At 43.8% G+C, this 12,917-nt stretch overlaps 1 protein-coding gene across 1 annotated transcript; it reads right to left on the reverse strand.

Annotated features, from left to right (window-relative positions):
• Window positions 1-1,645: 1,645 nt before the first annotated feature.
• B4GALT7 (beta-1,4-galactosyltransferase 7) lies at window positions 1,646-11,688 on the reverse strand. The gene is made up of 6 exons (XM_056859927.1): window positions 11,642-11,688; window positions 9,597-9,947; window positions 4,160-4,385; window positions 3,793-3,876; window positions 3,490-3,594; window positions 1,646-2,030 (listed from the first exon to the last, which is right to left on the reverse strand). Exons 1-6 carry the CDS (start codon window positions 11,686-11,688, stop codon window positions 1,875-1,877), a joined length of 969 nt encoding a protein of 322 aa, XP_056715905.1. The 3' UTR covers window positions 1,646-1,874.
• Between the last annotated feature and the right edge of the window lie 1,229 nt (window positions 11,689-12,917).

Consider the following 12,917-nt stretch of genomic DNA (forward strand, 5'->3'; position numbering starts at 1 on the left):
GCTTAGAAGCTGGGAAAGAGAAACAGGACATAACATTGGAAACCAGGTTGAAAACTCACTTTGAATGCAAGTATTGAACCATCTTGTATGGTTTTCAAACATTTCTGTATTCTCCTATAGTATCGGGCCACAAACGTGGATTTTAGGTTCCAGATGCTACAGTGTAGCGGAACAGGCACCCTGGGACACCTTTGCCTTATGACAGCCTTTTTGCATGTGGTCTCCAATGCAGTAGAGGCAGTGGTGGGGAAAGCTTTAAGTGGTAACCACTTTCGGGGAGCTAGGAAGTCACAACTGTGTATCCCTTGTGACTTTACTCTCTTACAGCAGCTATTGCTGGGAGAAAACCTGCATCTACAACAGAGCTGCAGAAGCTCACGCCATACAACTACAAGGAGTTCTCATCTGAAGCTATGGACTTTGCAGCCTGTTCACCTTACACAAGTCAGTCAGAGCACCCAAGTACCCTGGAACAGTTTGGTAGCATCTTTACTCAGCCTCCCAAGAAAAAATCTAAGCCTCTGAAAGAAGAGAGGAGTCCAGAAGCAGCAGGTATCGCTATGGAGCCTTGGCAAGCATCTCTTCCTCCTCTGCATGCTGCAGGACCCAGTAAAATCCCACCACGGGCACAGACCCTCCACCTCTCTGCAGTGAGCCTTCATCAGACCACCAGCTCCCCTAATGCTAACTCTGCAATCAGCCACTTCCGCAGGTGCCAGCTGCAACTACATAGGAGCTATGACTCCTGTCTTAGATGTTTTGGCTTGGGTTCCTGATACTGGAGTTTCAGCTCTGTTTCAAAACATTCTTGCTGAAAAAAACTCATTGAAGTAGGCAGCTATGTACAAATGTATCATAATCAAACAATATCTCTGTGTGTGTTTGTGTGTGTGGCTGGTTGCTTTGGTGTTAAGGAGCTTCTGGCAAGATCAAGGCTAATCATGGCTCAGAAGATTGGTTTAGGTTACAACTCTGGATTCCAGAATTAGAAAGCTGCATTGTTAGAAAAGGAAAATTGAGAGAATATGACTGTTTATGTGACAGTGCCTACCTACATGCATATTCCACCTATGTTGTCCTTTCAACGTTCACTCGCTTTAATGCCCTTTTTGAAATAAGCCAGCAGCCTTTACATCATCGAAGACCCCAAATCCACGTTCCCATGCCACGACAGGCTTCAGTAAGGTGGAAGGCAATTATGCTCTTGGAGCAGGACTGCAAGACATCATGAAGTGGTCCTGCAGGGGGAGTTTCACAGCAGGAGCCTAAGCAGATTTTGGCACATAAGGGGAGTTTCACAGCAGGAACCTATGCAGATTTTGGCACACAAGCAGCCTTCCAGCAAGCTAACCAGATACTGATTCTCTAAGAGTGTTGCCCTTAGGTATCAGCCTGAGCAAAAAGGTCTCCAAAGCAAGCTTTCAGTCTTTGTCCCCCACCCTGCCATTACGACCGAGGGACTGAAGCCCCGGCTGGCAGAGGCAGGATGATTCAGTCACAGTCCTGCTGCTTAGTCTTCAGTTTATTAAAGTGTAGGCAAACAAGTTAATTCTTCCAGCAGAGACTATCTTCAGGTAAGTTGAGACAGCATCCTTCTGAATGGCAGGCTACACAGCGACTCAGCCAACTGATGCTTGCCAGCAACTTTGCATTCATTGTCACCTTACAGTATCCACCCAGGACAGGCAATGCCCTGCATATGCCTGTCACCTGATGGGACTCCTCAGCCTTCTTTTTAACCATCTGACCCACAGGCATCAATGCCCTGCTGTTAGTTTCTGTGGGGGGGAATCTGTCTTCTGTGGGTTCAGCTGCAATCCTGGCAACCAGCTGCTGCTGTAGTAACATAGTAAGAAGTCTGTGCAGCGAGCGCCTCAGCCAAAGGCACACCAGGGTGTCTCACTGGGGTCACAGTCTAGCAAGATATTGAGGACTGTGCAAGGAGCTCCTGCCACACTCAGTGGAGTGCGTGATTCCACTCTGTACTGCAGGTTGGTCAGTCCTCCAGTACGGTCCACCTTGAACTGCTCCTGAAACAAAAATGCCATTATTATTCACAAAACTCTGGAGCAGGAGATGAAAGAATCCCCTTATGAAAAACCTGAAAGGAAAGGCTAAGAGAAATACCAGGAGGAGAGCAAGCCCAGGAGGAGACAAAAGTGCCATAAAGAAAGGAAGCACAGGCTCAGAGCATGGCTATGCCAAAGGGGAGGAGGTCTACAGTTATCATAATCAAGGGCCCGAGCGAGAATTCTGCATTAAAAATTCCAAAATTTTGCCATGTTGCAAATTGGAATGAGTTGTGCAAGTCAAGTCTGCATAAATTTGCTTAAGATAATTCACACAAAGAGTTGCACAAGTTGGTTTTTGCAGGGCCTTTAGCAAATGTAGGAACCCTTTGTTGTTTGTTTAAGGAATAGGGAAGAAATTGCACTGAGGCTGTTGCATTGAGTTAAGATGTTCCGACATTGGAACCCCTTCTCAGACTTTTATAATTTTCAGGAAAAACTGCTATAATTTTTCAATTTCCCCTCATACCCAAAGGAATAAAAAAAAAAAGGGGGGGGAGCAGAGATTCTTGGGATTGTCCTTATAATTCTGGATCCCAGGTTAAATGCCACAATTCATGGGTTGGATCAAATTACCTTTTCCATTGGTGTAAAAGGGAAGAGGAAGAAACCCCACAGACCATTAAAAAGGTTATGCTAAGTATAATTCCTTTTAGGATGGCAGAAGGGTCTCACTCAGTATAGGGCAGCTTCATGTGGTGACCCTTGTGAGGGCAAAAATGCAGGATATAAATTTTGTAAAATAAAATTAAATAAATGGCGCTGAAACAGCAACCTAATGAAACAGCAAACACTGGCCGATAGATATGAAAAAGGTAAACTTTTAGGATCTTTCAGGAAGCTTTTTATTCTCTGTTTTGTGCCAAAATCAATTACTTGAGAACACTTTAACCATACTAAATTGCACTAAAGTCTCTCAGCATCTGCATAAACTTTGCAATTAGAACTGTAGTTTGTATATGTGTACTTCATATACATGCAATGCATTTACATTTTTTTGAATTCCTAAAGGACCAAAAGCTAGTATGCAGGGAATACTGGAAAGAAATTATAGAGGCAAAGGGACAGGAACTGTAAGTGGCCTTACTGGCAAAGCATATGTTCCCTGGTTTCTAGCATTCACTTCTTATCTAGCTTGGTTTTTACTTATAGCCATGAAGGACTGAAATGTGTGTTTTAAGTTACTGTTCAATATTGACTAGATTTTGCAGAAACAGTAGCTCTGTTCTGTGATTTTTAGAGAAAATGTCCTCTGCCCTCTGGCTGCTAGGAAAGAACACAATTGAGCAAAAAGAACTGCTAATTGAAGAAACAGCTCAAATACAAGCAATAATCTTCAGGCAACAGTGCAGGGCAAGAAACAGAACTCCACAAACTCCACATCTTCTATTCACTGATGGGTCACAAAAGAAATGCCCACCTGCTTCTGAGAAGCAATGCGTTTCTGGTCTCTTTTGCGCCACGCGGGGTCGTGCAGGTGTTGAAAGGTCTTATATCCACTTGTTATCCCTGAGGGCCGGAAGAGCTGAAATAAAATAGTAGAGCCCATGTGCATCACTTGTCTGAGGACAGGCATCCTTGCTGTTCGCAGAAATTTCACTGCAGTGTGGAGGACCTGTCTAAACAGCATTCCTCCGTGGGAAGAGGTGAGTAGGTCCAGGGAGCCCTGAGGACCAAACACTGCCCTGCCCCACCTCCAGCTAGAGGCGTGCCAAGTTCTTACTTGAAGTCCAGCCCCTCTGATGCGACGGTAAAATTCATCATCCTCTCGGCCCCAGCCCCAGAAGCGGTTGGACATTCCGTTGCACTGCAACAACAGGACAGCTGCCGTTAACCGTTTCACTTCCACAAACATGCTGTCATCTTTACTAAGGCACAGCCAGCCTCTACTATTATATTAATGCTCTTCAAGAAGCGAGTGGTGCTCGTTATGACTGAAGACAGACAACACAGCATATCAGGTCTAAACATTAAGCAAGTGGGCTGACTCCCATTCTGCTCCCCCCCCCCAACAGAGATAAATAACACATTTTCCAAGCAAGGATTCCAGCAGCCTTCCCTCCAAGAAAATGAAATAACTTGAACCTCACCATTCGGTAGTGCTGCTTGGTGAGTAGCAGGATGCCACCCACATAGGTGCTATAGTGGTAGAGAGGGTGAAGCTCAGGTGATGCCACATGGAAAGGGCCAGCAGCTGGGAAGCTGTAGTCCAGTTCCTCATTGAGAGGCAGCAAGTCCACATCATGCATGGCAATGTAGTCCGTGTCATTGCCACTCTCCAGGAAGCCCACATTGATCAGAGATGCTCTGTTAAACCTGCCCAAGACACCAATGTCAGCAGATTAATTAGCCCTAAGCCCAGGAACAAAATTCTACCCAGTTATTATGTGTCAAAAGTACTCACCTATGTACCCAGCCACTATTACAGCAAAGGTTTAGAAGGTTTAAAACTCCATGCTAATCCTCAGATTCCACAATCAGATGCAATTTAGCAGAAATCACTTTACCTGCACATATATATTTTGTTTAATGTGCATTCTCCCCCACTCAAGCCTTTTAGAATTTTTTTTTTTTTTTTGTGACTGGCATGATGCTGAGCCATGAGGGGAAGGGTCCAAACAGTCATTTTCACTAGGTGACTCCAAACACTGTTGTTATGAGCAAGGAAGATAATTCTAACTAAAAATCCCTAAATGATTTAGCCTTTCCATGCATCAAAGGAGCTCCAAGCACTTAATCATTTTAGCTACCCTTTTCGGTACCTCTTCAAATTCTGTGTGTTTGGGGGTTTTTTTGAGGGGAGGTTGAGATCAGATTTTGGGGTGATCAGATGGAATGGAAGGACAATAAAGGGCAAGCCTGGCAGGTCCACTGAAGAACTGTAGAGAGCTCTAGAAAGAGTTAAACGTGCACAGGAATTAATCTTATCTATATTTAAACAACAGCCTAAAGTTTCCACCCCTGCACCAGTCTCCTGAACAATTTCTCCACAAACTCTATAATCTGGGGAAATAGAGGGCTAATAACATGGGATTATGTGCACATGACATTTTATTATAGCGGTGGCAAAGCCACAGTGCTTTAGGAGGAAAAAAGCTGCATGATCTTTAAGCTCAATTATCCCCCAAGCAGAGTTAATAGCTGAATGTAGCTCTATGACATGCATATGTTATACATGATAGATAGAAGGGGTGGTATTAAGAAAAAAGGTTACCCAAAGCAGCAGCTTTTGAAAAAATTATTTGTTCCTCACAATTCTGCATGTTATTCATGGAAATAGAGTCACGTCAACATCATCCACAATGTGGCTGAGCACTTAATAAAGTCACTTGGTCACCTTTCCACCTATCTAGAATTATAAAAGTCCCGAAATTCCCTGACTTTTAGTCAGTTTGTAAGGAAAACCATGCTTTTGCCTACTTGGGCCATGTGAACACCAACAGCTGTTGAAATGTCCCGCTGCTAGCAACTACATGAGAAGGTTACACTGTGCACGGGATGTGGTGCAAACAACCACCCTTTGTGTTCTGCTTCCTGGGTTTGTCCCACAAAAACTTCTCTCTCTCTAAAGAGCAAGCATTTTGCATGACTGACATGTATATTTGATCTTTCATCCTGGGTATTCTAAACAGGCAGGACATTTTTAAAAAACGAAAATGGCCAGGTGAACATGCACGGATCCAAGTGCAATAGCACAAATTCAGCATCAATATATTACAACCAGAAACCTTTATGGAAGCAACTGGGAGAAGCAGGCATAAGAAAATGGAATGAGGAACAAAATTGAAAAAGTGATGGTGTGCACAGTCTTCGAGGAAACAGAAAATGTCTGATATGCCTTTTGCTTTCTGGGACATATTTGAAGCATACTTGAAGTTTTCTTCACATTTTGCACTTTAATGGTCTTTGAAGGTTCCTTAAGAACATAAGAAAGGCCCTGCTGGATCTGACGAAGGCCCATCAAGTCCAGCAGTCTGTTCACACAGTGGCCAACCAGTTGCCTCTAGGAAGCCACAAACAAGATGACTGCAGCAGCACCATCCTGCCTGTGTTCCACAGCACCTAATATAATAGGCATGCTCCTCTGATACTAGAGAGAATAGGTATGCAGCATGACTAGGATCCATTTTAACTAATGGCCATGAATAGCCCTTTCCTCCTTCCACACAGAGCTTTTGCTCAGGTTTGGCATCCATGCCAAAGTGGGTGTTTTTGGAGCATTCACCCTACGCCATCCTCCAGTCATCCACTTCCCACATTTTCCCCAGCTTTGCTGCAATTTTTCCCAAACCTAGTTTGGTATTATTGTTTTGAAAAGATCACAGTTGAATCATGTTTGTATGCCATGTAGATGGGAAAATACATATTTTTGTAGGTCTCACTTCCATTGGCACCATTTTCTTTCCTCAGCCCTCCTGTGGCTGCCCCCTCCCAAAGGGCTTTTGGGGCTATTTCTTAAATTAGCAATTGGCATGTTGATAACGCATTATAATTTTATAACAATCTAGTCACTCTGAATAGCAGCTTTCATTTTAAAAAGTCTCTAGCCCTTTTCATTGCACAGACATGCCATTTCCCTTCTATCTCTGCAAAAAAAGGAGTTAGAGATTTATTTATTTTTAAATTAAAAAATCAGAAGACCTAGTAGATAGATTGTTATAACACTAGCAATACGTCAACTGCTGGTTTTAAAAAACAAAGAACAAAAAGCCCTCTTTTGGTGAGAAGGGAAATGGCAGCTGTAGGGGACTGGTGCAAGGAAACTGCATAGAAAGGTTCTGAATTCACAGTGGCAATGAAAGCTACACAGAGAATCGCCACTATGTGGAAGCAGGCCAAGTGAAACTCCTTCGCATGAATACTGGAGCAGATTTCTAAATAATTCTAGCTCAAATTAAACCCATTGTCTGCAAATCACTCCAGATAGAATTGTAAGTAACAGCGTACAAAAAAGAAGAGTAGATTTCAGTCCAGCAGCACCTAAGAGACCAACAAGATTGTCAGTGTATAAGCTTACACCCCGAAAATTTTGTTTGTCTCTAAGATGCTACTGGACTTAAATCTAGCTCTTCTACTGCAGACCAACACAGCTACCCATCTGAAATATTAAAAATACAAATTAAAAAGAATAGCAGAATTGTGAGCAACTGTCCCAACAGAAAAACTGCCCCAGCAGGGTATTGTTGAAGAAACTAATGCTTTCAAATGACAACTCCCACCTTGTTCTTTACATGCTTTCTTAAGGCTTAAAAAGGAAGACAAAAAAAAAAAAGGCCACCTCATAATCTAAAAAATTCAAAAAGCTCTGAAGTGCCAGAAAACAAGATATGCTGATTGGGAAGGCTGATATTCTAGAATGACTGAATCCACTTGCCCTAGAGGAGTAATGTTGGCTTTTTCCAGAGCAGGGTAAGAACTTGAGAGTGCTCATGGACCCTACCTTGCTCTTTGAAAAGCATGTAGGCGTGTTGGTCAGGAGCACTTTCTATCAGCTGCATCTGATTTGCCAACTTTCTTGTTACCTAGACTCATCTTATCTGGCCATGCCAATCCATGCTTCTGTAATCTCACTGCGGGATTACTGCAACACACTCTATGTGGGGCTGCCCTTGAAGACAACACGGAAACTACAACTGGTCCAGGATGTGGCAGCCTGGCTGCTGTCAGGGGCTTGCTGCAGAGAATATACGTTGCCCATTTTGAAATAGCTTCATTGACTGCCAGTCTGTTTCTGAGTTCCATTCCAGTTGCTGGTGATAACCTTTACAGACCTTCATGACATAGGACCCACATATTTGAAGGACCCTGTGTGCCACCTACAGTCATCAGGCAGCCATCTGTTGGCTATCCCACCATTTAAGGTGACCCATCTTACATCAACCAGAGCCTGAGCCTTTTTCATCATGGCTCCAGCTCTATGGAAAGGCCTTTCTAAAGAGGTGAGAGTGCGCCCCCTCTCCGAAGATCTTCAGGAGGCGATGTAAGGCCTGCCTGTTTGTCAGGGCTTTTGAGGGTGTTTGAATAGCAAGTATCTTTTAAAGGTGGAGAGGAGTGATTTGGGACTTGTTATTATACTTTTGGTTTTAGTTGGGAATGTTCTATTATTGTCAGCTGTCTTGACGAAAGAAAGAAAGAAAGAAAGAAAGAAAGAAAGAAAGAAAGAAAGAAAGAAAGAAAGAAAGAAAGAAAGAAAGAAAGAAAGAAAGAAAGAAAGAAAGAAAGAAAGAAAGAAAGAAAGAAAGAAAGAAAGAAAGAAAGGAACACAAGCAAAACTAGAGTAACAACTCACTTGGGAATTACACACATATGAGACAGAAAAGGAACATAGTAAAGTTAGTATCTTTGGGATGTCTACTTGAAATCCAAGAAATGCTTCATTAAGAGTGACCAGAGACACATCTCCAGCTTGTACATCTCCCAGATGCAGGAAACACAAAAGCTCTATTTCAGACTATAAGAAGATGTGAAGGCACATCTTCCTCTTCCTACCCAAGAATGTCTTATTTATGTTATTTATCGTCCACCATTCTCACTGAGACTCAAAGTGGATTACCAATGTAAGCAATCTAACAGGACTAGGAATTGTAGAAATTTGAAACAGAGCTGTGATGTGAACAAATTATGTGTTAACCATGACACGTTGAACAATTCTAAGCATGGTATTATGTTAGTGGAAACGCAGTGCATTTTCCAGGGCCAATCTGTTGTGATGTAGCCCTATTTCCTTTACAAAAATGCCCTCCCAAACAATTCTGTTTTACTTTGTTTGTGAAATGCTAGGAACATGGGAGCCTTCCAAACTTCATCACACAGGCCTTTCCACAGGTGGGGGCCACTACAGAGAAGGCATATGTATGGGCGATTGTTGCTCTTGCCCATCTGTATAGTGGCACCTGCAGAAGCCCCTGCTCAGTTGTAGCAGCAGGACATAGGTGGAGAGGCGGTCCTGCAAATATGAGGGTCCAAGGCCATGAATATGATAGCCTATAGTTTGAATTGAGCTTGGTAACTGATAGGAAGCCAATGGAGTGACTGCAGAATTGAGATAATATGCATGCCTCACCTAGCTCCCAATAATAACCAAGCTATGGCATTCTGCACCACCTGAAGTCTCTGAATTGATTTTAAGGGAAGACCTATGCAGCATGCATTTCAGTAGTCTAGTCTCAATGTTATTACAGCATGGATGCAGTTGTCCAGATTGGCTGAGTCAAGGTAGGGGGCCATTTCCCAGGCTAAACTAAGTTGGAAAAAAGCATTTTCGTAGCTGCATTAACTTTCTTCTCCAGCAGTAATGCTGGGTCTGGTATAACCCCATGCCCCTTAACAGAGTCAGCATGGGTCAGCTGTACCCCATCAAAAGCGGGAAGCACAATGCCATTTAAGACCTCAGGCTTCCCAACCAGCATTACTTACACAAAGCTGCTCTGAAAAAGGAACATACCAATTCTCGGATAAATAACAGATTAGAACATGGGGGAAGATATCATGTGTACAGGGTTCAAGTTCACCCATACCTCACAGTACCTGTAATGATCCACCTGGTTGAGTATGAAAATGTGATGGCGGATTTTCTTCCTGCTAAGGAAGCGATGCATGTGAGGTACAAAGGCCAGTAGCTCTTCAAAACGCTCACGGAAGGGTACCACCACGGCCAGCCGGTGGGGTCCCCATGAAGGGTCATCAGGAAGCTGAGGTAGAGGCTCAAATGTGCAGGATTTCCCAGGTACTGTGGCCTGAACTCCTCGATTTCTGGCCACGTCTCCCGAGCAACTGAGCTGGAGCCACAACAGGGAGAGAAATCCCAGCAAAAGGACAATAAAGAAGAGCTGAAAGAGGGAGCATTTCCAAGGCAGGATGCCCAGCAGCCGGCAGGACCTGAAGCAAAATCAGAACAGGGCAATACAGCAGAGTGAGTGGATGAAGTACTCCAAAACAGCACAAAAGGAGACAAACAAACTACTACAGGTTTCCTCAGAATATCAGAGAAAATACAATCCATGGTAGTTGATATACAAGCCTCTAGTTTTGCCCACTCCTTGGCATCAAGAACTTAACAGGCTATTATTGTAATGAGCAAATAAGAAGTAAGTACTGAATGGATGTGGAAAGAAACCAATACTAAACTTTTATACAGGCCTTGGAAGATTCTGAAGTGCTTCACATATTATTATTACAAACCCTGACTGTAGTCCATTGTTATTCCTTTACTGTGGATGTTGGGCTGAAGCCAAGAGACAGCAGTTTAGCTAATTTACCAAATGAGTTTAAGCCTGAAGTCGGGTTTGAACTTGGAACTTCACAGTTCACACTCTTAACCACTTCTACTTCTTCATGTTCAACTGAAATGGAATCCTGATGCCAGGTACATGCAATACAGGATGTAGGGACTCATGCCTGCCTATAAATTACATCCCCTGATCTGAAAACTCTTCCTCCTAACTTCACATTTGTTATGATTACTCAAAACAGAATTCCAGTGTGAGAAAGTGTGGAACTGGGAGTCATCAAGAGACCCCCCCCCATTCTTTCTTCCCCCCAAGCCTGAACAAGGGTTTCCTCACTCACTGTAGGTGCTAATAGTTCTATATGACTCACTCTTTACAGATACTAATTAGTTCTATGTATCATGTTTCACACATCGGCTTCCTTGATGATGGGATATCAGTCCTACTCTGCCCATTTTCAAGTTATGAGTGGTTCTCACCCAGTCTAAATTGACTGATTTCTCTTTAACTTATTGTCGAAGGCTTTCACGGTCAGAGTTCATTGGTTCTTGTAGGTTATCCGGGGTGTGTAACTGTGGTCTTGGTATTTTCTTTCCTGACGTTTCGCCAGCAGCTGTGGCCGGCATCTTCAGAGGAGTAACACTGAAGGACAGGGTCTCTCTTTAACTGTTTCAAACTGCTTTTTCCTTGGAACATTTCCCCACTCCTACCCTTCTGTTGCTTAATTCAGAAGACAGGAAGAGACTCAGAGATAACACTATCTCTATTACTATTTCTTTAGCCAAAAGACAGTGAAATTTAAATGCTAAAGGGGAGGCTGGGGTAAAAGAAAGGTTCCAGCCACTTTTCCACTCCAGCTCTTCTGTTCTAAACCCGTCTCCTCGGAAATATTCCCCAATCCTTCTCTGTTCCCTCTGACACCGGCCTTTCCCCTCTTCAGGTCTCATGCAGTGTTTTCATTCCTCCTGTAGGAATGAATGGCAGTAATTTACTTGGGCAGGAAAAAGCGAAAGGATGCCCTCGTGGCACAGACGGCAAAAGAAGGGGCTAAACTTGTTCCCGGCGACCCACCCAACGCCTGTTTCCATCTCCACAGCAGCCCTATCATTGCTCCTCTTGGTTTGTCACTCTAGATATGCGACGGGAGGGGGGAGGGGCGAGTAGAGCTAGAAAGATCCCGGAGACTCACATTGGCATTTAAAACAAACCATGCCGAACCGTGATAGAAACGGAACCGTTGGCGCTTCTGGTTTGAACACCACCGCCAGACTCCTTCCCACCCTACCTTCTCGATCTCCCGCAGCGTTTCTTTTTTCCTAATCCCCTCCCCGTCGATATATTTACCCGCTGCCCGCCCGATGGTACATAGACTTGCGTCTTGAGGGGAACATCCTTCTGCTTCCCCAGCGGGTCTCCCCGCCCGGCAGGGACACGTTGGCTTGGACGCCAAGCCCGTCGGTTATTGTGTCCCCCCAGAAACGCTTCCCTCATTGGCTGTTCCGCCTCTTTCTCGTTCCTAGGCGGGGATGGTCGTTCCTCCGTATAGGCGCCTGAAGACGCAGTCCACGAAAGCGGATGGTGTCATACGTTTGACTTTAAAGCGCTGCTAGACGGTTTATTCTCACTACAACGGACTCCTCTGAAGCAGACCTATTCATGGCCACGCTGGAATTGTATAGGGAGACCTGGTCAGAGAAGCGCTTCTAAGGAGCTCTGAGGCAGTGGTGAGTAACAAGGGATATACTTTTGAGTCTAATGGAAAATTAAAGCTGCAGGTAGTCTTGTGCATTTAAAAACAAACGATCAAATTATAGGCTTCTGTTTACATTCACTTACATGTGCCGGTTACCAAAATTTCACTGCAGATACCTTTTCACACTAAGTCGAAAATAACTTGCAGTGTAATAACGCTACTACTCAATGGTTGAACGAAAGACCATCTTTAATTCCCCCTCCCCTTCTTTATTACAGTAGCAACCAGGCTAAAATGGCCTCAAAATAAAATAAGCATGCCACCACCCTTTGGAATTGATTCTTTACCGGTAGCTCTTTAGTTGTCAGACTTCCAGAGTTTTCCGTCCAGCTCTTTCACACACTTCATCTGTGCTTGGTCCTATAAGAGTGACAGACCACTTGGTTTGTGTCTCCAGGAGCAAAAACAAGGTAGCTTTAGGGTCCTTGTGGAATGGCCAGGATACTGGAAGTCTGGAAGGTGTAGTTTGTGGACACAGACCCAAGTAAATTCCAAATGCTTTGTATTGTGAAAGCTTTAAAAATGCACACACGTGAACTTCAGACAGTCCCCGTCCCAGTACACTTCCATTTGATACGCTACTGGAACGCTGAGCATTCACCTAATAAAGGAAGCTTCCTTCCCCAAGCAAAAAAGACACCCCCCAAGCCCACCAAACAGTATTTCAAGATATAACTGAAAGCAAGACACAGTCATACAAACAAGCCCATTTTAATATGCTCAAAATAATACTCAGATACTGGAAAGTGTGTGTGTGTGTTAAGTGCCGTCAAGTCGCTTCCGACTCATGGCGACCCTATGAACAAAAGTCCTCCAAAATGTCCTATCTTTGACAGCCTTGCTCAGATCTTGCAAATTGAAAGTTTA

The sequence above is a fragment of the Euleptes europaea genome, chromosome 1 (assembly GCF_029931775.1).
Source record: "Euleptes europaea isolate rEulEur1 chromosome 1, rEulEur1.hap1, whole genome shotgun sequence".
Lineage (NCBI taxonomy): Eukaryota > Metazoa > Chordata > Lepidosauria > Squamata > Sphaerodactylidae > Euleptes > Euleptes europaea.